Genomic DNA, 26,464 nt, shown 5'->3' with positions numbered 1-26,464 from the left:
TTTTTAGTTTACGAATAAAAAGAAATATTTTAGTACATTTTGCATTCTAGTTTCCACCATCATTCGGAATTTCTTTAAATGTCAGTTTTATTGCACTCATATCGAAGCAAGAAATTCATTTAAAAATGTTTTTATTGCACATTGCATTTAAAAAAAAACTATCTGTTCATTTTTAATCTTCCGCTTTCTTTTACATTTATATCATTTGACCATTCATGTCATATCATTTTTTTTATTTAAAAATTACTCTTTATAAAATATCTTGAAAACAACATTTCGAGTGAGAATTTATTTTCTTTTTCAGTCAGTATTTTCTTCGATCAAATTTGATTTTCTTTTGAATTTCAAAATCGTAGTGGAAATTATGTATCTGAAAGCACTCATTTATCTTTTCTTCAAAATTCAGTCAATCATTATATATGAATTTTTGTGATTCAATAACTAGAAACATTTTTTTTTGTAAGTACGTTATCCCAAACTGAAAACACTGTAAATCTTTTTATCACTGAAGTTTAAAATATAGTTGAAATATTTTGACAGAGTTCTTCTGAAACGACATAGTATAAACAAGTATTACTTTCGAAACCCAAAAATTGTTTGGTCGTTAAATTTTTGCAGCTTTAGAAAAACTACATATTTAGGTTCCATTCCCTTTGTCGTTAACAACGTTCTTTGTCGTTCTATGTGCGTACAGATTTTTTTTTTATTACTTAATACTTGATTTATAACTGTTGACTCATATCCATTTTTAATGAGTTAAGTCAATTTGACTGACACATCAGAACTAGATTTTATTTAAAAAAAATTGATTTCATTTAAATAAATTATTAATTAGGAAAAAAAAATTATTGAAAACATTTTTACACGTATATATTGTTTTTGAAATACCTTTACTTAGGAATTTTTATTGCATACGGCACAAACGCCTTTACATCTTACGACAGCATTTTTGTAAGATTCAGTAACATCATATAAACTATGAATTTTGTATACAACTAATTAGAGAAATTTACAAGACTGAACATGAAAGTTGTTTTTAATGGATAAGTTGCATAATGCATAAGTTGTTTTTAAGGTTTTTCTAAGAAACTTTTTAAAATTCTTTTTTATGACAGATTTTATATGTATTTCATAAAGAGAAAAAATAACAAGCTATAAAATGAATCAAAAGGTTAAATGGAACTATAAAATCATTTAAAGAGCCAATTTCACCCAAAATAGCATAAAAATATGTACACTACATGCGGAAATACAAATTAAAGAGTAAATGGAGGGATGAATTTGCATTGGTATGTAACCGACAACTACTTTAAATGTAAAAAAAAATTGTGAACATAGAAAGAAAATCTTAAATGAATCAAATTGACTCACTCTTTAAATATGGTGTTCAATAAAAGCTAGATAGTTATCTTTTACATCAATGTCTGGAAAATTATGATGTAATTAAACATGCTCTAGAATTATTGATTCGGAGATCCATTTGCAATTTGCAATTACATATTTGAAAAACAAGGACAAATATTGAATGAGAAAAAAAATATAAATAGAGTTTAATCTCAGGGAATTTAAACGATATAAAGAGCTGCTGTTATCAAGATAAAAAGATCTTTTGATGGCAGATGTTGAAGAGATACACACGGCTGAGCAAAAAGGAAATAAAAAAACAATTAGGAAGATTGTTATGTAAATAACTTGAAAGGACGTTTTCTCCGTCAAGCTCAGTTATTGTTCCGCTCTGTTCGCAAATAGCGCAATGATATTTAAACAACCAGTTGGAATTCGGATTTTTTCATCCTGATATTAACCTTGTTTCGAGATAAATATTCTTGCCCTCTTTTCATTAACAAGTCCGAAATATATTCGATAAAGAAAATCGTGCTTTTTCTGCAGTGATAATCAAATAATTATTTATAAAGTAACATTTGGATTTATACAGACACACGCAAAAAACTTCGAATTTTCACGAAAATATTTAAATCTTATATTGCTGTTTGTATTTATTATTTACATAGATGCAACGCATAAAAATATTTTGCATTGTAAGTGCACAAATCTACAGATATCTATCTTTTTTTTCAAGTATGGAGAATGCTTATTCTTAAAATAAATGAGTTCATCGCAGCTTTAGTGCGATAATGATGAATTTTTTTTTATTTTTATAATATAATAGCTGAGTAAATGTGTACAATATTCTCATAAATGAGTTAAAAAATGTTAATTATTTCAAAATGTTAAAATTAAAAATCATTTATCATTAACATTTATCATTTATCAAAAATCATTTATCATTAAAATTAAAAATCATTTATCATTAAAATTAAAAATCATTTATCATTAAAATTAAAAATCAAAATCATTAACATTTTTAAAAATGTTAATTATTAAAAATGTTCTGAGAGGGAAAGAATCCATTCATAATCGTTAAAAATCGAAACAATTTTCTTATATTTTTAATAAGGAATTATTCAATGTACGCTGATGTTCAGTTTGTTTGTTAGTTATCTATCTTCAAGAAGAAATTAACATTCAATAGATATTATGAGTACAAACAGTTAAATGTCAAAATCATTACTATTAAAATAAATATGATTTCTGATATGATAAGCAACTAAGAATCTCCTGAGTTATTATGTTTCTATTATTTCCTTTCTTGGAAGTGTTTAGTTTACTATTTTTTCATTAAAATATATCTTTTAAAATATAAAATTTAATTACTATATAAATTTGAAATTTTCTAATTTCAATAACTTTATAATTTATTATTAAAGGGGGCTTAAATTCATTTTCAGGTAAAGAAAAAAGTTTTAGCTTTTCTTAACAATTTTATTAAATTTTTAGTACATAGCGAACTTAACAATCTTATACTTCTAGAAATATCAGCCAAATTTATTAATGATAATTAATTTGGTTTAACGCAAACTTTTAAATTGCCCGATGTCTGAGGAAATGGATCAATAAAACTTAAGAAAAATTACTAGGCTATTGATAGTTTTTCCCTAAAATAAGCACGATTTTAAAATGAATTTTTGATGCAGTTTTGGTAAAGCTTGTTAGGATTGCATATCTGTAAAATATCACTTCAGAAAGGGGGGAAAAACACCTGTAAATTTAAAAAATTGATTCACGTGTCAACCCCCCCCCCCCTTCAAAAATACCCACGCATCTTATACTAGATTGTGATAAAGTTTTACATCTTAGATTTCATACTTCCGAGAAATTTTGGGAAAGAATCAGTTTATAAAAGCAGCAAAGTATGCCACCGCAGAATTTTCTTTATTCATTTCTTCTTCAGAAGATGACTCATAATGTAGCTCTTACATAGAACAAACTCTATGTATTTACGGTAACTTTAAAATAAAATAAATAGACAATAATAATAAGACATAGTAATAAATAGACAAATGATAAAACTTACTAAAATGCAATAAGCATTAATACAAATGAAAATTCACATAATTTATTACAAAAATAAGTTTGTAACAGCAAAGTAATTTTTAAAAATATTATTTTGATGATTATATCAATCAATTTGCTCAGAAGAGTTCAGAATCAATCGCCCCTTTGTAAATGGAGAGACATATAATTAAGGCGTAATAGTAAAAAAAAAAAAATATATATATATATATATCAACAAAGCAGTTGATTAGCAACAATAATATTCCTTCTCTAAAGAAATTAAACAAAACTGTGGCTATAAAAGTTTGAATAAATTCATAAAAGCATATTAACAAATCTCGGAAAAAAAATTCTAAAGAATGTTGAGAACTCAGAAAGAAGGTAAACACCAAAGCATTTTAGATAGATAATGCTTCCTTTGATATTTTTAACACACAAGATGGAATACCTTTGAAGGAAGAACTACATTTGTTTATAGTTTTTATTAAATTGTTTGCTTGTTACCGATTTAAGGCAGTTTTACCGAAATAGCAGAGTGATTTTGCATTTTGATATGGATATTTACTAATAAGAATTATAATTCACGATGACACATTAATCTGTAAAAATCCATGCAATAAATTATTAAAAAAATTGACATGAAAACTTAAAATATACATATCTAACTGAAATTTCCGAAAATTACATTTATGGTCTTTTGATACCAGAATATCAAAACACTCTCTCTAATATGGATCCCAATGTTGAAGTATTAATTTTATTATTTATTCACTAACCAAGATAAATTTTCGCCGAGAGTATTAAAGAAGACAATAAATGCTACTTTATAACAGAATCGTTTGGCTATATTTCAAACATTTCATTCATTATATTCATGAAACATTCGCTATAAAGAATTCTTCTGTAGTAAATCACATTCTTTATTACCCTCTTTTTGTTCATAATATCTAAATAATATTCCAGAACTAAAGAATGATTTTTCAATAAAACAGTGACACTATATTTTGAACTAAGTAAATCATTTTATAAACGCTCAGTTTGAATTCATCTGCCACAGAGTTCTTATATTTTGACACTTAATCTAATGATTGAAGAAATAAAGTCATTAGAATAATGAAACAACATAGAAAAATAAAAATTCTCAAAAAATATGAAAATAAATAAGAATAAAAAAGTACGAAGCAGTTAACTAATTTTTAAAAAATGCTGGAAAAGATGAAGAAACAATTTGCTGACACTTTTAAGATTCTGTTTTTTTCAGTCAGATTCCTCATTATTTCAGTATGAAGGCAATTGACTTTTTTAATACGTTGATAATTATAATATGGATCAATCAGATATTAATTTGATCCACAATCCAGATCAAAATTTCAAAAAAGGAGAATATATTGTCTAATCCTGGTCTTTTGTTCACATTTTATTCACATGAATGTTTAATAATTTAAAATGAACTCTTTAACTGGCTTTTAAAAAAAAAACTAAATCTAGTTTATATCTTTAATTTCAGTTATTTAATTTAAGGCAATTTTTCAGTTCTAAGAACAAAATCAGAAAAATTTTCAAACAAGAACAAATAATCTAAATATGAATAGTTCTGGGCCATTATTTTCCATTTTTCGCATATAAAAGAGCATTATTCATTTTTATATGAACTCAAAAGTCAAGAAAAATTTCTTTCAACGGCAGTTGCTTATTTTTTATGACATGTAAAGAGCACATTAACGAAAGTTCATAAACAGCTGTTTTAAGATAACGCATTTTTTTCAATTTTTGCATGCATATATTATTCGCTTGGGATGAGTATAGCAGCATTAAAAACGTTGACTTCTGACTGCTTGTGTAATTGCGCATGATCAGTTTGAAAACAAAAATGATTAATAGTTTTTGAGAGGAGAATGGACAAATATTTTCATTACAAGAAGAAAAAAATATTTTTTTTCTACTCTAAATCGATAAATATTTTTAAAAGTTCGGATGGTTTGTTTTGAAATTCCGTATAAAATGGTATAAACAATATCTTCATTTTTTTTGCGTTTTTTTTCATTTTCCAAACACTCTCATGAAATTTCCAAACACTCTCATGAAACTTGAAAAGTTCTACACCATTGAGCAGGAAGGGATCAATGATTTGCTATTCAGAAATGAAAGAAAATGTTCGCATTATTATGTTTCTTTTTTTAGAATCAAAAATAAGATAAACGATTGAGCAATATATTGAAAGTGATCTATATATTTTTTCCGGCGAAAACTATGATTTGTATTTTGATTTTACTTTCTTGAATAATGGAATATTTCAATTATTGATTCAAATACAATTCTTTAAATAATTTTTAATTCCAAATTAAGTACAGTATGTTAATTTTACGGAAGCTTCCATTATTTATAAAATAATTATGAGTACCTCGTCAATCTTCAGCTGTTATTATTATGAGAATAAAATTTTTCCTGCATTTAAAGAATGATTTTTTTTCCTGCACTTTTCTTATTCTTACTTTTTCACGCATCAATTTCGTTAAGTATTTTGAAAGAAATACTGATGCTTGTAATATTTGAATACTCATGTTCCATGGCAATTTTTGACTGATTACTGTTTGAAACAATATTTCTCTCAAATAAAAAAAAACTAACCTTTCTAGATTAGAAAATTTAAGAAAGACGTATTAGGAGATTTTACTTTCAAAATTAATACCTTAAGAGACATTATAAAAAATATATTTTATGATGTATTAGTTAAGCAATTCTAATTAGTTAAAGAATACTAAAATAATTTATGACGTTGATAAGTGTTTGTAATTTCAAGTTTAGAAGCATTTATTAGGTAGCTAATAGTCTAATTATTTAGGTAGTCAAGTAGTTAATTTGATAGTTAAGAGTCCTGAAACACTCAAAACAAACCAAATAATGGTTTGACAAATACGGAATAGTACACTACAATTGTCATCATGAAAACAACACCTGAGAAACAATAAAGAAAAAAAAAAGGAATCAAGAAGAATCAAACGAGGATTCTGACAAGTCATTCAAGGTTCAAGATTAATTTTCCACACTAAGCATCCTTGAAACAAAACCCCCAGACTATGATGAAACATTTTGTAACGGAAACTTTCTTGAAAAGCTCAAAGGAGCAGAATAAATTCAGTATTCATTTTGTGAAGAATTCGTTGATTGGCTAGCCAGCTTTCGGCGTGTTTTCAGAGTGTAAGGAAATTTCATGGCTCAAAAATGCAACAAGCTGGATAAATGTAATTTGGTATGTGGTCGTGCCATCAAAATTATAGATCTGTTTCAAATTTCGGATCTGATAAGTCAAAAAAAAAAAAAAGGTTCACAATATATGAGCTATTTATTCTATACAGCGAAGCTAAACACAAAATGCGCCATACATACAGAATATATAAGAAAGTAGAAGGGAAATAATTATGTTAGTTAAATTTAAAATCTATCAGCCATAACTGGGGAAAAACTCACGAAAATTATAAATTTGAATAATTGTCAGCAAATAATAAATTTTTCTTGTTTATTTATATCTTAAATGTTTCATAAAAAATATAAATTAAAAAACTGAAATATTACTTAATCCTGATTTTGAAGAATAATAAATATTATAAGAGTATTACAATAACAGATATTTGAAGATAATTAAGAACGCCATGACAAGATTTCTATAAAACGAAACTTGTTATTGAGCATAAACATACTCTGATTATCTCGGAAGATACACCTATTCTTTCCCATTCGACCGACCTACGGTGGAATGTTTTTCATTGAGTGAAAAAGCTTTATGAATTCTTCACTAAATCCTCAGCGAAGCATGAAGGTCGCTAATTCAATGCTCTAGCACTTTTCCTTGCTGTGATCGGTGTGAGTTCTATTCATATATCTTTTCCGAGTAGTTGAGCACCAGACTTCTGTATTACTCATAGAATATTTCTTTTCTTCGCTGTCAGGCCCGAGGTTAGTAAGAAGTTAAATATTAAATGTCTAAGAAAAGAGCCTCTGTGTTCTGGGAATGAATAGATCAGACGGATCGATAATACCAAAATAGAAATATAATGTGGGAGGTGTAATTGACCTCCCAGTGGCGCTTTCGTTTTGTTACTGACTAGAGGCTTCCGTCAGGAAACAATACGAACCGTAATTGAAAAGAGTGTTTTCTTTTAAAGATTTTAAAGTGTTGTTTTAAGACAGATGTCGGAAGTTGGGGTTATTGAGAGTTTATTTCTCATGTAATGCGATAAAGAAAGAAATTGTTTTCGCCGCGTATCAACATTTAATAATTTACAGTTTTATAATCTGGCATTTAGGCAATCCGCTTTAATCCGACGGTTTCAAAAGGGCAGATGGGTTAGTTTAGTTAAATTATATCAACATCCCATTTTGAAGCAACATTGGGGTTCTTGGGGAAATTATCTTGTAATTTCAAACCCCGGTGAGATGACGAGGACAAACCTGAGCTGGCATTTCGTCTCCAAATTTCCACAACACATCAGAGGAAGGACGACAGATTTAATGAGTAGCAGACCCTCTTACATAGCGGCCCTTCAGTAGAATCTGATTCATTATTTAAAAAAAAAAATTATTTATTTATTTTTATGATTTTATATACTCCTCCTCCTCCAGCTATCATATTGCTCCAAAGTTCTTGAACATCCTGGAATGAAATTCAGGAAACTTCTGTCTAGTTTTATGGATTGAGCAGAATTCAGACGTCAAAAGCAAAACATATCTAAATGTGAAAGCAAATCATCATATAATTGCATGGTAGCGAATTAAAAAAAAGTAAGCGTTTTAAAATACTTATTGATTTTTCTATGGGAGTTATGTTTGCAACTATCTAGAAATTTTTTAAAATATTTTTGTTAACAATTATTAAAGTGTTTAGTATGAATCAACCTGCGCGATTCTTCAGTCAATGACAGACGCAATTCTATATATCATTTACATCTAACTGCACGTTATCTTATGTTATGTTGTGATATCACATGTGCTTTCCTCTTGAAACATGCGCAGTATACTACAAAATTAAATTGGAGGCAGTAATTATCCGATTATGCTACTGTAACAAAATTATATTTTATCGTTTGCCACTTTTGTTTAGAAGTGTTTTTTTTTACTTTTTTTAATATAATAACTCTTTCAACGAAAAAAATTTATCATACGAATTTCATGTATTCAAGCAGAAAAGCTGTTTCGAGAGAAGATATGATTAATCGCATTTTATTAATAAATTCAAAAATTTCTAGTTCAAATCATGCATTTCAGCACAAAGTTGATTGTCTGAATTCAAGTGTGAAATATGTTCTTATAAGATAAATAACCTTAGTTTTTTTATAGAAAAGCTAAAATTAATTAATTTTTATAATCAAAAATTTAATGAAAATTGTCACGTAAGTTTCGAAAACATTATTCACATTTTCTCACGATGTTTGCATAATCACTAGATAGCATACAATTAAAAATCATAAGGCATTTTATTTTTGGATAAATTATTTCCAGAAGAAAGAAATTTCATGAACGGTTCTTTAGATTTTCTGGTTCAGTTTAATTTAAATTAAACCAAATGTGTGTACCTTATTGTCGAACTTCTAAACTATTATGGTAGAATTATCATAATTATAATTTATCCAATAGTATAATTTTGATAATTCTTATCATATTATAATTTAATATCTATATTATAATTTATCCAACGAAATTATGTAGTCGCGATCCGTTTTCTGTGTAGAACCAAACTTTTGAATTTTTAATTTCAATTCTTTTTCTGTAAATACAATGATTTCAGTATAAATTATTATTTTGATTATATGCTACTTGTCGACAATATTAAATAAAAATTAATAACAATAACTGTATCGTATAATGACTACAATTTAAAAAATAATCTTTAATATTAAAGATATTTAATACAAAAGATAATAAAATATTTTTACTTCTATAAATTTTGCTAAAAATTATAAGTGAAATTATATATATATTTTATAATTAATATTTTATATAAAATATTATAAACTACTTACTGAAAAGAAAATAAGAACCAGTTTACTAAATATATAACATGCACGATTAATAAATTAATTGTGCGTGAAAATAATATAAATATAAGAATATTTCTAATTTTGAGAATCAGTAATTAATTTAGACCTTTGAGCAATTCTGCTTCAGTAGTTTTGCATATGATAAACGGAATCAGAACTAACGATACGAAATTAATTTGAACAAGAATCGAATAAAAACAATTCAATATAACATTTAGAGAATATTACTAATAACTTGGAAAAAAAAGATGAATAAAAAATCCATTGTAACTATTTAATTATTCTGTTTATTGAAGGTATAAGGAATTGTAACACTAAATCCGTTTTGTTTAATAAAGTTTTTCATAAATTAAAGAATAGCTTAAAGAATGGAAATATATCGAAAACATGAATCATTAATACATACAATTTTTGAATTCAAAAGTTAACGTTCCTTCTATTTTAATGTAGAACATTTCAAATATGATCGGAATGATTTCTCACTTAATTTAAAACGGAAGTTAATTTTTTTAAATTCTTGTTTCGAGACAGGTGCTGTGTAAAAGAAATTTAAATCATAGAAACTATTTACAATTGCAAGTACTATAGAAAATCTCAGCTATCAAAGATATGCATCATTACACGTACTGAAAATAGGCTTTTTATTTTTAATGTATCCTTCGAATAATAATAGTAATGCCATTTAAGTGTTACTTTACTGCAAAGTACAGACTAAGATTGCTTTATCTTTGCCTGTTATCTTTGAAACAAAGCTAGCATACAGCTACCTTTAGAAAGATACATAAATTAAAAGGGTTAATATATGTCAAGCAAAAACAAAGCAACCGCAACATCAGCAATATTTTTGCAATGCAGATGCAAATATAATTAATACAGACGCTGCAGATCTACAGCCGTGGAAAAAGACAAGAAAATGTCCAGCTATGCAATTTTTATGAGAGAAAGAAAATTACATTTTACTATTCAGAATGGGTGAAGAATTTGCTGAAAGTTTCCGTAAATTACGAAGGAAAGTAATATGGAGGAGACTAAGTGCATTATTTGCATGCGACAGAAACAACAAAAAGTGTTTCCAAGAAAATTTAGCATTTTGCGCGATGAATTTTTATGAAGTGTATTGATTATTGTTTCTTGCAATATTTTTGTTATTCATGTAGACGATTGATTTTCTCTGTTTTCGCTTCCAAAACATTTACACAATAGGAGTATTATAAATAGCCCACAGTGAATTTTTAACTGCTCCTTTAAATGCGTCATAAAATAAATTGAAAAGGAAGCAAGTTAAATGGCGGTAAGGAATAAAAGTATTTCACATGGCTGGTTAGAAATTATAACTGAATTTATTTGAAACGATGTTAAAATTAATGCGATTATATGTATCTATGATTGCGATTTTTCTACGATATAATTTTTTTCCGATATTATACTAGGCGGTAAAAATTAACATCGTAGAGAAACCAATATCGTCTTCAGTTTCACTAATGTTGTCTTTAGTTTCCATTGAGAGCTGTCTCTAATTTATACAAAAATTCAAGGTTTTTTTTCTACATTCAAAAATTTAAGAAAATTCTCTGTAAAAATAATCGTCTGTCTTCTATATTGATTAATGAATCGCTTAGTATAAAATATATGAAAAATAAAAAGTACAGAATAAGCATGTTGCAGCGGTATTATAAATTAATAAAGTTACATCATTATCATTGTTTGCTTGGAAGTCTACAATCATTGATTTTCTTTCTAACTGATTGACCATTTCTTTCCATGTAACAGCAACATTCGTTTATTAGGTTGATTGTAAATGAAGTTTATGAAATAGCTGAACCGTTTTTTTAAAAAAATTGTATAATTCGTTACGTTTCGGCAACCAACTGATTTAAAAAACTCGAAATCACGCGGCTAAATTAGAAACAAATTCCTTTACAGTTTCTTTGTAAAGTTTCCATTAACATATTCTGTGTTAATTGAAGTTTACATTTTGTTTTAAAATACACAGAATGAGAACATACGTTCCCAATATCTATTCACATTCTGCGTTGAAATTTCACTTCCAAAGTGCAAAGTTCATCCCTACATTTGCTTATAATATGCTAGAAAAAAGAGCTCTTAACTTTCACCCTTTGTTTTTTGCATTGCAAGCATGTTGGAAATTTGAATTATGTTGCCATGGCAACCATGCCGGACTTTAGTCCTGCCAATTTATGTTTCGTTTCTAGGTTTCTTTAAATCCCTTTGTAAGACAGATTCTTTGTTGAAAATTAAGTATACGCACAGAAACAAGAAAAACATTTTTATGTCACTATCAATCTCAAAGACTATTTCGACCAACTGCAGTATCATCAGTTTCTAGAAACCGATGATGCTCTGAGTTTTTTCCCCTTTTTCTTCATGTTTTTCTACTTTTTCTAATATCTAGTGATACATGGTGAAGTTGACTCAGAAAAAATTGCATGAGCGGGGGGGGGGAGGAGGAGGGGTAGAAATTTCCACCTAATTTATATCCACTTATGGGATGGAAGGATATCTTTCGAACACAGGAAGTGGAAGCAGCCGGGAAAGATACTTTTGTCGTAAAAAAGATAAATTTCTTTTGGTAGAAGAATATCGATTTCTGTGGTATCGACGAAGAAAAATGCGCCATATAATTCTATGATATAGGGATATACATCGATATAAAAGTAGCTGTATAACGAATGGTCTATTTTTTGCAACGATATAAATAATTACCAAATATTTTAGTGAACATAATAATATAGAAATGAATTAAAAAAAATTCAATTACTTGGTACTTTTAAAGAAATATAAAGTGATGATTCATAAGCATTTTAGGACTCTTTTGTAGTTACAAAGCTAATTTATATCCGCAATAGCTATTTTATGATTTAATCATTTCTTTACTTAAAGGGATTTCATAAGCTACTTGTAATGGAATGCGCTTTCTATTGCACTAATTACATTCAAGCTTAGTTTAGTTCAACTTCCGTAATTACACCAAAAACTTTTCAGATTTAGCTTCAAATGCTTTTATCATAGTTGAGACAAAATTTTTCTCAAGGACAATATTTTTTGCTTTCTTAATTATTACGCAACTAGAATTTACAACATTTCTCCTCATTTTATGATTCTTTGTCACGCAATAGTTTTAAACAGAGCACAAAAATTCATTTGATAATTTCCGTCTTCTTGCTTGTTTTGACAAAACAATACTTTACAAGACAGAATTATATTTATGGCATGAAAAAGTACATAGATAATACATGATGCATTTTTAATATAGTTTCATAAACTATATAATTTACTGATTTGTTCTAAAAAATTGTGATTTTGAATTGACAATAAATCAGCCTTTAAATGGTTATATTCTTTTGCTTCACGTCTTAACTTTTGTACTATCGACATGACACAATTTTCAGAGGCGGAATTAGGTATTTTGCGACCCAAGATAGTACACATTATGAGGTTCCCTTCTTTTAATAAAATTATTAATTTAGTTTCACATTTCCATATATTTTAACATGTTTATGATTTATTTTAGATTAATCTTTTCTATTTTATTAACTTTGTACAAATATATGTGTTTACCTATTATGATTCTAGACCACCCAGCCTCTATGATTTTGCACAATATTATTGAAGTATAGGTTCGGAACATATAACTATTCCAACAACTAAGTGAATGTAATAAAACATATCGGAGCCTGATAATTTATACTTGATCAAGTTTTGATATTACCGTAATATTCTATCATTCACATAATTTATATTTTTTACAGACCTATTTATTTGGCAACTAGAAGAATAAAGTTTTTTTTATCTACTTGTTTGCGGCCCTCTCACGGTTTAGCAGTCCCAGACAGATACCAATTCCGCCATTGATAGTGCTGCATCAAAATGAAAAGGATACTAATGACATTATAACGATTCCAGAGATTCTAGCTATTTTCTTATTCGTTTTAAAGTGACTACGCGATGTTTAGTTCTTAAAATTGTCCATAGATAACAGAACTTTTTCTGCTTTATGCAGATAAACAATTTGTAACTAAATTTTTGTTTTAGGAACTACAAGCATAGCATATTTTATTTCTATTAAAGTATAGAGCCATAATAATAAAAAAGTTCATTTTAAATGTACTGTTTATATGCTGTTTTTAAAAATAAAGTAATATATGCAGTATCAGTTGTTTGCTTTCGCCATTTTGCTAGATTGTCAGAACAGCCTATGATTTCACCCAGAAAAAAAATGGGATATATATACTTTATACTACCAAAGTTTCTTTCTATTTTCGTATAAAATCTGCTCCCAAATATCGTACAAATGAAAGAAATTTTTGAACTAAAAAGAAAAAATATAGTTTAATGGTTAAAAACGATTAACTGAGATGGTACGGTAGAACATTTTAGATTTATTTAATTGAACATATTTTGCTTAATTTGACTACATAATTGATAAGAATTTCTTTAAAAAAAGAGAGAAAATTCAGTCTCAACTTAAAAAAAGTATCTCAATTGTAAATAAAAAATCTCTAGATTTTTCTAGCGTCAACTTCTTAATCCATATATAAAGACTGCAAAAATGTTAAACTATGATTCGGTTTTCTCTCACCGCAGAAAAAGACGAAATAACCCTTTTTTTAATAGTTAATATAGTTGGCAATAAGTGTATATAATTCATACGATTTAGAAGATGAGTTTCCAAATCTGTCGCAAATGATTTTATTTATATACATCATTTACTTCACGGACTGTTGAACAGATCTAAATGTGGCACATTTGCAAGTAAATGGTCTCTTACCACTAATGGTCATTTCATCAACATGAAATCTTCCAGTGAATTAAGAGGATAGAAACTTGATTTATTTTGGAAAAAGAAGCAAGAGAGAATGGAGTATTTTGAAATATTTTCAAGTGGTATTTATTTTTCACTTCACCATGGCTTAGGTAATTTTGTATGTATTTATAGCATCAAGAAATCCTTCAGTTTGCATCTTAAGGTCTGAATAAATATTAATTATAAATAGTTTAGAGTCGGATTATTTCAATAATACATGTCTTCTAAACTATTAAATGGATTGAATTTTGATATTTTCACTCTTTCTACTGTCGTTTCAGGATTAATAAAACTTATTCCTTGAAAGGCAATTTTACCAACAATTTTATTATCTCAGATCCTATCTGTAAGATTTGCAAAGCCATGGTAATTTATATTATTGGAAAACCACTTCAGTATTACTGTTTTTATAAGCTAACATAATGATAATTTCATCCACAATTTTTTAATATTCAAAATTCAATAAAATGTTTTAATTTTTTATTATATTAAAAGACAGATAAATGTTTTTTTTCAGAATGAATCACTTTATTTTAAGAATATATGAAATTCTTATTTGTGTAATATCTAAATTTAGGGAGGTTTCAGGTTTGCAAATTTGAGTTATTATTTAAATATAATCGTTTAGATTTACATTGGAAGAAGAAGGATCAGCTAAGAAGACCAAGAAATTAGACAAGGTTTCATGAAGAAAATTGTTTTCTCCTCACTAGCTTCGCCATACTTTTTTCAACCGCTACCTGTGTCTTTTTCTGTAACTCTTTTGCTATGTTAGAATCCATCATTAATTATATGTTAAAAAGCTGTAATTAAAAGAAAAACAATTAAAGAACATGTGACTTGACTTGTGCCGCACAAGAAATATAAAGACCTGCTTTCAAAATCCATAAAACTCTGAAAGCGAGAGCTGTGTAAAAAGTCCTTTGCAAAAGGTTGCAACCTGTCAATAAACAGCATTCCGCTCCTGATATATTGTCCTGTCACTAAGAAACTAGCTCTAATAAAAGGAAGATAGCATATAAACTACAATATTCCTTTGTATGTTAATTCATTATATTATCCAGTTATTTCAATTTTGTCTACAAAATGTGCCTCAACGTGTTGATTGGTACAGTCCACAACACTATTTTGTTGGGATTATAAAACGTCAAAGCAAAGCATTGGTAATGAAATGCTATCAAGAAACTTCAAGAAATCTGAGCTTTCTAAACCAAAAGCCTGTAAAGCTTTATTGGGTGAATTTTCAAATTATATCTTATTAAAATACAGCATACGGATGTTAAGAAAAAACTAAGCCATTATTACATTCTGACTGAATGAAAAGTTCAGTGAATGGTTTAGTGATTAAGTATGTATTGATTTTTTACGTTGGTTCTAAATTCCCACAATGCATTCCCACTGGCACTTATTTTCACAGAAGGAAAAGATTAACGGCATTTTTATCCCAGCTAAGTTTTGGCTTATGACTGCCTTCCCAGGATTAGGAAATATGATGAAGGGGTGAGAGAGTCTTAAGCACACTAGGGGAAGAATTAGCCGAGATTCAACGATACGGAACGTCTGCATCTCCATGACGTAGGGAAATAACATTAAATATCGCAATGAAGTCCATTAGTAACTTATTATAATGCGAATGAATCTGTGTCCACCTAATGTGTAAACTGTTGATAGCAGCCATGAAGAAAATCTTTGGACAATGACTAGACGTAAGTCAACATAATAAACTTACTATGACAAATCCCATTGATATGAATTTTATCTTCATGGTGTCCTTTTAAATCAGTGGTTCTCAACTTTTAATATAAATATGAACTCATCATGGACCTAACTTTTCTGCCAATTTTAATCATATTGATTTTAATGATATTCAAGTAGGATAAAAGGTCCAAAGAACAAAAACTGTTATGAGTATTTTAATCTAAAAAAATTGGGTATCAAGGTGTAGCTAAAACGAGGGAAGGTAATAACTATTTTGTGGTAAGTGGAAAAATAAACTTTTTCGGATCTCAAAGCGAAGCTATCCTTCAACACGGAAATGGTTCAAACACCGGATAGGAACGGAACAAAAATGAAAATTTAACTTCGGGTTTTTGATTAGAAATAATTTATTACATTTTGTTTCCAGCTTTTGAAGATGGAAAATTGTTTTTGTATTAATGAAAAGGATTTTAAAAATTTATTTTGGTTTCAATAATTAGTCAATTCAGCACATCCCGTAAATAAAGAACAAGTGTGTGAGACAAAAAAAAAAAAAATGAGAATTTTAATTTAGCTACAGTTATCATATAAATAAATTGAAAAGTCATTTTACTGCAAATATGACACTACATCGAAATTTTGTTGAATAACTAACATTCTTTTGAATTTGTTATGTTATATATTTGAAAATATCGACAGTTTTCTGTGTGAATAAATTGGTCAGTTATGGACTGAAGTCTCCATATAGTAAAGTTATTGTGACCTTTAAGATCCAAAAGACCACGGGTGAAAAATTCAATTCCACGAAAGATCTCTCATATATATGGGTTTGATGCACTTTAAAACCACCAACTTTTCTCTGAAATCGCGAAGAATTTTGATGTTCCTTTTCAATTGTCCTCTTATGGTTCAAAATTACGAGATCCACATCGAAATGACTCTTATGTATCTTCAAAAGTTATTATAGCTAAATTAATTCCATCAATCATAAGGTAAAATAACGCAATATTATTGTTCGGATTCTGGATTTAGTTTTAATGGAGGACTTGAGAAGCTTAAACTTTTTTTGAAAACGAAAAACTCCCCATTATTCCTGTATGAGTATTACAAATTATTTACAAAAGTACCCTTAAATTGTAATAAATGGTAATTCGAAAAAATGTTAAAAAAATTTTGTTCACAAATCTCCACTGACAGCAGGAGTACCGACATGATGTAGGAAAGTGGCACATACAGGACATCCTAGTTTATGTGCGGCACCAAAATGTGACCTTTAAGTGCACATCTGTATCTTCTTAAAGATGTAAATCCTAAATAAGCTCTGAATGGAGAGAAAGGATGCTTTCCCTGAAGGTATGCCGACAAAAGTTAGTCATCATATTAGGGGTACTGAACCAGAAAACCTTTCTCACATTCAGTCAAATATAATTCGGTTATTTTCAAGGAGTCTAACAATTTATTAACTTTTAAACGAAGTACTTAACACACGTCTGAAGCAGTCAAGTAGCATTCCAGCGGAATGCGTCTTGCTGCTTTTGTAACAATATGTAAATACAAACCATTATCGATAAGCAGATATGTTCAAATATATTTTTAAAAACTTATATAAGGAATTAAAAATGATCTGTTTTCTATATTTACATGCGATTGAAAATAATTGTGAAAAGTTCTGACAAATGAAATTGTAAAATATTTGTAATTGCAACTTATGGGAGAAAGAGATGTAGCATCAAATACATAGTTTTAATTTCAATTAAGTAAAATATGACATTTAATTTTAAAAATCAGAGAAAAATCATTGACTAAATTTTTGGTGATTGACACAAATTCTTGCAAAAATAAAATATATTCTATGCACTGTAAGATGAGATAAAATAAAATAATGCAAAATGAGTAAGAGAAGTTGAGCATTTGAAATAGAAAACACAATGCAGTAAAATTTCAAGCACGTACCAACCATTACCAAATTATAAAAAGTAAACACGTATATGGAGCACTGTAAGATAAAATAATTTGATCACAAGATTCGAAATTTATAAGTATTAGACACTAAACATGTTTTTCTCGTCTTCTCCTCCATTATACCCAATAAATTTACATTCCAATGGGTTTGAACTTTTCCTTCTTTACAGTAAAGTGCAAACTCAGCAATGTAAAAATAATTTTATAAAAATGTCACGTTTTTCTAGAATAAAAACAGTTTTTAAGGTTTGTTGATAAATAGAAAGATTTAGTGCAAAAAGATTGAACTTTTGATTTTCAAGATATTTGGATTATGAGATGTTAAGATATACTTGCACAATTTATTTGTACAAAATAATGAATTTATTTATAATTTTTATTTTTATTTTTGAGAGAAAGAGTTTATTCAAACGGTTTAAAAACTTCGCTTTACAATATATATATGCGTATTAATAAATTTTTCTGTTTCTACTCTTTATTTAAAAAATTTCTGAAAATTAAGCTTGTAATCCATCATTTGAAACAGGAATGAATAAAATAAAATAAATCCAATTGTTTCTCTTTTTTTTAGTTGGAAAAGATACATAACTACTTATTCTCTATTCTTGATTTTTACATGTTTTTTTAAATCTGTGTTTAAAACTAATTTAAAAAATCATCATGCTCCAATTAGAAATGAGAAATTCTATTGGTTAATACTAAATCTCATTTTTCAAAGATATTATCGGGTCATTTATGCAGCAATACATTCAGATAAAAATATATTTAATTATTTCTTCTGGAACTGTAGAACATTTATGGTTATGTATAAAATAGGACAATAGAAATAACGACGCTTTCCTAATGAAGCAGTGACAACCTTGAAGACTACACACACGGTTTCTTCAGATTTATTTCTCTACATTTCTCCACTAAAATGAAATATCTGTGCAACCTACCAGTACATTTGATTTTTAGCAATGATGCATAATAGTTTTTAGTTGCTGAAATATGTTAGTTTTCTTAGCAATAACTTTTCTCTTAAGAATAATAATTTTTTACTTGTGACATGTTAAATGCGTGAATTTAAAAATTTAGATAGCAAATGACAAAGACAGGTGATCCTTATATGATGCATTTTGCAGCTTTGTCATCAGATGATGAGAGGCATGTTTTCAAATTTCTACATACTTTACCTGAGTTATTTGAAAGTAAGGGAGATAAACAATTCTTCTAATATGAGACTTGAAATTAATGGAGAGAAACAATTCTTCTAATATGAGACTTGAAATTAAGGGAGAGAAACAATTCTTCTAATATGGGACTTGAAATTAAGGGAGAGAAACAATTCTTCTAATATGAGACTTGGAATGAAGGGAGAGAAACAATTCTTCTAATATGAGACTTGAAATTAAGGGAGAGAAACAATTCTTCTAATATGAGACTTGAAATTAAGTGAGAGAAACAATTTTTCTAAAATGAGCTAACTGGACTGACCGCCTAAAAATTCAAAAAAGCATCCGTTCTTAGATTCTTATCCCTTAGGTGAGATGATTATTTAAGATCAGCTCCTACTAATATTATTACAAAAAATTTCAGGAGAAGTATTCAAAATTCAATCATTTATCGGCCTAAATCATTTGAAGGTTAAAGATAATAAAATACACATAAATATTATTGCGTAAGCTAATAGTGGCTTTAGGATGAGCAAAATATGACATTTCGTTGCTACAGAGTAAGTTTACTTAAAACTAAACAGCATTAAAATCTGTTAAATTAAATGAAAAATTGATGGGTTTAGAAGAGCACGTAAATAACTTACTCAATTAGTTTAATTATTAACTTTTCAATGATTTACACCTAACCTTTTAATTTTCAGTGAGATCTTATAAGTAATTTATCAAGTGAATTATTTTTGAGTTTTTCTCAAAACGATTTTTATGGTTGATATGTCTTAGGCATGTTTCATACGTTTTGATTTTTGAGTGAATTGCATGAAATTTACAAGAAAATAAAAATTAGTGCACAGAACATTAAATTTTTTAAAAATGAGGCTACAAAATTTTCTTCTTAATTAGATTTAGTTTAAAAGAGTTTTAAAAGTTTTTAACATAATTTTTACATTGTTAGTCAATAATTAAAAAAGGCTTAATAAATTACATCATTTTCTTAATAAATAGAGTTATGGTTTCAGAATCATAAGATGCATGTTATTAAAGTGTATTCAGTTGTTGGAGAGACAATATAACAATAAATAATCAATGGAATAATTCCTTGCTTGTTGCATTTATGAAAAAGAATACTCAACAGTTATTAATTTCATGATCTTTATAAAAGAAATGAATGAATAAAGATAATAAATTATGAAGGCATGAGAATCAAAGGTATTTTTCACATAAGAATCCTTTTTGGAATTCGGATTTCAGTAAAATATATTTGATGAGGAGAAGTAAATATGAGCACAGTTGCATGTTATTTTTCATTAGTATCTGTATAAATAGAAAAAGAAATCTGTTTCTTTATTTCTGAAGCAATTGTAAACTTCTTGCAGTAAGATCTAATAGAAAAACATACGTGTCATTTATGATACTGATTTAAAAAAGGTTTTAAACATCCAATAGCAGTTATTTTTTTAATCCTAACCGTGAGTGTATCTAGAAATTATAATGGGTATTTTTCGGATATCTGTAATAAGTATCAATAAATGATAATTTATTTAGAAAGATTTGTGGAAAAATTAAGCATGAATAAAAAAAAAGACCAGTCTAAAAGTTTTCTTACTTTTTAATACTCATGAAGTGATTTTCACAGAACAAAAGTTTTTCATGATTAAATTTAGGTAGGAATTATATTAAAATAATAAAATCAGAAAATTAAGTTCAAATTAAATTAAATGTCACAACAGTTGCCTAAAATTATATTTTAAAATTACTAAAGATTGAAAACTGATGAAACTTGAATGCACTCAACTTAAAAAAAATTTTTTTTAGGAGAGAAACACATATTTACACGCCGGAATATATATTAATATTTTTAAAGTATCTTATAAACGTAAAATGAATTTATTAAAAAATACAACACATTGCTTAGATCAAATATTAGCAAAAATCATATTAATCCAATTATGAATGAGACCAATAAAAAAATTAATTTATGGTTTATATTGTGGAATAATTTAAATATCAATATAGCTTATAATAGTATTTGATTGTATTTTAATAAATAAATAAATGTTTTTAAGTAATTTTTACTAATATTTTTCTAAAAATCACTGACGCTTTTAAATCAATATATAAGCAGAAAAATAAATTGCTTACCTGGATATATATCTGGAATAATCAAAGTTGGTCCAGAAGGTTTTATGTGACCCTTGTCATTCATAGACAAAGCCCGTCCGTGGATTTTACGACACGTGTACACCTTGTACAGCAGTATAGGTTGCTGAAGATCAAAATTAGCTGGAACTTGGAGTCGTTTGTTTTCACCATCATATATTTTCACAATCTGAGGTAACCTGAATTTATCAATAAATTCATAAATTGACATGGGCTCTTTGGACCACTCGATATTCATTTCAAAATTTAAATTGAAGTAACTGCAAAAAATATCATCAAAATCCGTGGTGTAATACAGACGTCAATTGAGTTTTTTTTTAATTATTAATTTTGCATAAAATCTCAGAAACTGATTATATTGGATATGACAGAGCCCAAAATTAATTCATTGTCAATTAAAATTCGCCGACATATTATCACCCATGTAAATCTTATCGGCTGTGTAAATTTAGAGAGAAAGAACGATCCGACAACGTCCTACTTGTCTGGAGAAGAAAGCAGTTCTGATGGAACGTTTATGGAGATCTTTGAAGCGAACATCAAAATTGAAAACAACAGATGATAGATAACCTTTTTTTTTTCTTGCGGTTTTTTTTCTCCTGCTCTTCTCAGTATGTTGTTCTTCACGGTGTGGTGATAGCAAGAATCGCTTAAAGCCTTTTTAAAATCATCGTTCCAGTGATCTACTGCAGTGAACGTTTAGATGATCTGACATAACGGAAATAACTTATTCCGAAAGCAAGTTATGCCAACCGTGACTTCTGTAACAGTTAAAGAAATAGTGACTATATGTGGGGGAAACTGGAATTTGAAAAGGAAACATTTGATTGTAATCGTTCTTGGAAAAACGCCGAACATTGTTATGTGATGGATACTGGATATTATACTGAAGAAATTAATGATTAATCTGTGTTTATGAAAATATTTATAAGCCATTTTAATGGATATAAATGATTGAACATATTCAAAATAAGATAAAGATATAACGAGATGCATTACTTTTTCTAGAAAGAATAATGTTTAATTTCAAATACTATATTTTTTGATACTTTAATCTGAAGTTCGTACATATCTGTTATGTTATATATCTATACATATACATCTGTATGTATTTTTCATATCTGTTATATTACCGTACTTACCTTTTTGAACAAACGAAGACAAGCATAAGATGATCCGTGGTTAGGTTGCTGGGCCCCTAAAAGTAGCTCAGTTATGACAATTAGGATTTTGTAGTCAGCTTGTTGTAACCTGTTAGCAGAGATGCGAATCCGTGATCTTATTTTGCCATGATTTGGTCAAAGATAAAATGGTCAATTTTTTCTAGACATCAGCATGGAACGCTCTAGATGTTTCGAGAAAAGAATGATTAATTAGGATGAATATTCAAATCAGGGAACCTATTTTATCAGAGAAGTTTATTCACTTACCATTGACCTTTGTTTCACTTGCCATTGACCCTTGCATTATCATTGTTACGTTCTGTATGTATTGTAGAAAAATTTTGTATGAGCATATTTTAGCTCATACAGCTTATATTTAATTTCCTTACAAGGAAAAATAGAAACTGTTGTCGGTTATTCGATATTGTTTAACAAGTTATACTATTATAAAAGTAAAAATGAGCATTAAATTCCAACTAGACAAATCCAGCTAATGCTGAACATGAGCTATTTATTAATTAGTAAATCCCGACAATTCAGGATATGTTTTGAAAATTGAGTCAAATGTCAGGCCCCATATTTTTTATCCTAGACAAAGAATCAAATAAATAGAATGTCCTGGTTAATTCGGAATGATCGGTCATTTTGCCGAAGACCGAAGCATATGTGATATCGATTCTTATTGTTATTAACGTGATATAAGGGATAAAGTGTTATGATCATTTAATTAACTCAAATATATAGAACAATTGTATCAAAGCGACTAATGATATAACTTATTTATGTGCTTCTAAGCAATTCAATAAAAAAAACAGCTTTATTACCCTAAAAAAACATTTTATAGTTTTAGAAACTTGAGAAAGTTCAAATCCGGAAAAAGTAATAGTTAAAATAGAAGAGAGGACAATCTGAACTCTACAGCTTGCACCAATAGTTAATATTTTCGGAAAAAATAAAAATTCATTTAATGAAAATAAAAAAAAAAGAAATCATCTTCATATTAGAAGAATAATTGCAATTTAAAGCTTCAGAACTGTGATATTTATTATTCGAATGAAAATCTTCAAAAAAGTAAAATAGGCCTTAAAACTATGCTATAGTTCTATACAAAGACTAAAAGAAAAAAAATGTTTTTTATTATAGTTTTTAAAATGAAATTTCAATCATATAGCCTAGTAGTCCAGCTTAACCCTTTCTAGGGCCGTGGGAAGTATGCTCCCACCAAATTTATCAATCTTTGTATTAAATTATATAGGTTGGCATAAGTTCTGACAAATTTTTTTAGTAAGTCAGAAACTTAGATGCTTCAGTTCTTTATCTCAGACAAAATGATGCGTCTTGATTTGTTACTTAATTATTAATTAAACAAATTAATTATTAAATCAAATTAAATTTATCTAATAAGCTAAATGAATCCCTTTTATTATTCTAGTTTCAAGCCTAAAAATATTTTAACATAATATGACTAGAAAAAAATGGCCCTTTAAAGGGTTAAGATAAACTACTTGAAAAATCTTACATCAAGCTTTTCAAAACAATTTATCAATTTATGACGAAGTTTATATACTTTTGAATTTGTAGCTGGTGTACTGAAAAACAGGAGGAAATTTCAAATAATCACTCCCAAACAATTTAATAATTCACTATGGAATTAAATGTAGAGTACTTTGTATATATTGAACTAATCAAAAATGATTCTCCTAAATCAATCAAGCGTCTTTCTTACATAGGCAGAGGAGAATACGTCTTTCTAAGGAAGCTATAGATAATAAAATATTTCGGAGGAGTTGAAGATAATGATCTACTTTAATTAAAAATTTTACCTTCGATTATAGATTGAAAGGTTTTTCAAAGATCTTAATTGGTTAATATATATTTTTAAATTTACATGTGCCAATTACAGATGTATTCATTTTAATTGATTCTTAGGACTAGTCTGACCAAAAGAAGGACCTGGTGAAAAGGTGATTTGCAGAGTCTTGAAAAAATTACATGCAGTAAAACAATATATTCTAATAACTAGTGTATTACGTCATTTACATTATTGTACAAATTGGTAATGATTTAAGGAATGTATGAAAATAATAATTGATTAAAGTATTCTTATAAATTTGTCATTTCAATCATACAACGCATCAAATAACAACTTAGAATATATACAATTTGGTATGGGACTTATTAGAATAAAGCTGCAATATGCATTTTTTTCATTTTCTTATAAGTTAACAAAAATTGTTGATATTATCATAATTTAGTTTTTCTGATTAATTTGGATTCGATTGATAAAACGGCTCAAGAGATAAATCATTCTTGTCTGAAGCTAAATTTCTAATAATTTTTGAGATATGTTCAGTCTTCAGATTATGCGACAGTAATTGGTTGGTTCAATCTAACTATTATAATTGAAATAAATTATTTTTAAATAAATATTGCGATTCTGGAAGGCAAATTCGAACGATTAATTTTGATTTTATTAATTTAATCAATGTAATAAATATAACCTTCTATTCTGCCTTTATGAACTTTAAGAAGACCGTCTTCAGTGAATTTGTAAATATTAACCGAATTGTATAAAAAATACCATCAAATGATATCTCGCACTCGTGATAGATTTTTCTTAAAGAAATAATGGTACATTCGATTATGACTAGAAAATAACGAATTCGGAGCTAATCGTTTTTTTTGAATATAAAAATTGTTTTGCTTTTCATAAAATTTTTTTAAAGATACAAAAATTCTTTTCTTCTGTGTTGATAAAATAATGTTTAAAATTTATTAATTATGTACATTTTTATTTAAAACACTTTATTTATAATAATAAGTTTTTTAACGTTAGGAATATGTATAAATACCTTATGTTGAAGATATATAAAAGTAAATTTGAAGGCCATATTGATTGCAGTGATTAAAGTGATGAAATCAAAGTTTATCTTTCGAGTCTGGCTACCAGCATACATGACACATAAATATCTCTGCATACTGAATAAAAGAAATAGCTCTCGGAGTCAGGCGCGTGAAAAGTTAATTGTAGCGTCGACGTTTCGCAAGAGAATTCCATTACATTGCCAAACTGTTTAAGACGTTATTATAGACCTCGCCAAAAAGGCGCAAGGATGGTTAGTTAATAGCTGTAAACGTCAATCCGGTATAATAGAATTCAATATATTACGAAATTTGCAAATTCATTATAATTCTCACCAAACAGGCGTGTGAATATTTGTTTGTAAGGAACAATACGGCGTAGCATTGTCATACTGGTCAATTTCTATTAATAATTCTCGCCAAATGAGTTTTTTAATATGGATTCCAGCAAACTGTCAGAAATTTTTATAAATTCTTGTTCCTTAACATTTCATAATGCTCAGAATTTTAACTTTAATTTTTTAATTCTAAAAATTTACTAATTAAACTCTTTTTGAAAAGGGCACCAGTTTGTGATATATCTAAATAAAATTTAAAATAAATTTATATATATATATATATATATAATAGTATTTTCATTATATTTTGTTAGAATAATTTTCATTAGCGTAATGAAACTCAAATCGTTTTCATTGTTGCCACAAATCTTTCGTCTCAATTATTTTTCCATTGTTGATGATCAAAATATAAAGAATCTGAATTGTACTAATAATTCAATTGTCCAAACGCTGATTTTGAAATTTCTAATCTAATGCAGAAGCAATTGATTAATGGAATTATTATTATTTGCTTCATTATGGAAACCACGTTTTATACACTTAATTAAATCTTGTGACTATGGTTCAATTATAACTGGAATTCCAGAATTTTTTCTTTCAAATCTGGAATCAGAAGATTAAAAAAATCCTGAAATTTCGCTTTTATGCATGACATTATGACAGAATGTAGAATATCTGCAAATATAAAGCCTAGGTGCTGCATAAACCTTAAAATATTATACATTTTAATTTTAAAAAATGCCTGTGCATTTATTGGGCGTCACAAAGAAATCTCTCTGAGAAACATAGTAAAGATTTTAGGCTTAACTTTCTGAATAGTTGGACAGCTTATCATGGTCAGGTTTACCTTAGGTGTTTTTGAATTATTGCC

The 26,464-nt window shown here is 27.7% G+C and overlaps 1 protein-coding gene across 5 annotated transcripts in view; it reads right to left on the bottom strand.

The window, feature by feature from the left end:
• LOC129958795 (GRB2-associated and regulator of MAPK protein 1-like) overlaps nucleotides 1-25,365 on the bottom strand; it is a 45,574-nt gene extending 20,209 nt beyond the window's left edge. Inside the window, exons 1-3 of one of the 5 annotated variants that reach the window (XM_056071470.1) lie at nucleotides 25,246-25,365; nucleotides 22,373-22,575; nucleotides 21,213-21,409 (exon numbers count right to left, since the gene is read on the bottom strand). In XM_056071470.1, the coding sequence (XP_055927445.1) occupies nucleotides 21,213-21,409; nucleotides 22,373-22,398 (223 nt within the window). In that variant the 5' untranslated portion in view covers nucleotides 22,399-22,575; nucleotides 25,246-25,365. Of the gene's footprint in view, nucleotides 1-21,212; nucleotides 21,712-22,372; nucleotides 22,576-22,660; nucleotides 22,754-25,245 lie in introns of those variants that run through there. The other 4 variants (XM_056071472.1, XM_056071471.1, XM_056071473.1 and 1 more) reach the window with 4 other exon arrangements.
• Nucleotides 25,366-26,464: the final 1,099 nt, after the last annotated feature.

Source organism: Argiope bruennichi, chromosome X1, assembly GCF_947563725.1.
Source record: "Argiope bruennichi chromosome X1, qqArgBrue1.1, whole genome shotgun sequence".
Lineage (NCBI taxonomy): Eukaryota > Metazoa > Arthropoda > Arachnida > Araneae > Araneidae > Argiope > Argiope bruennichi.
This window is presented reverse-complemented; position numbering and strand designations above follow the sequence as displayed.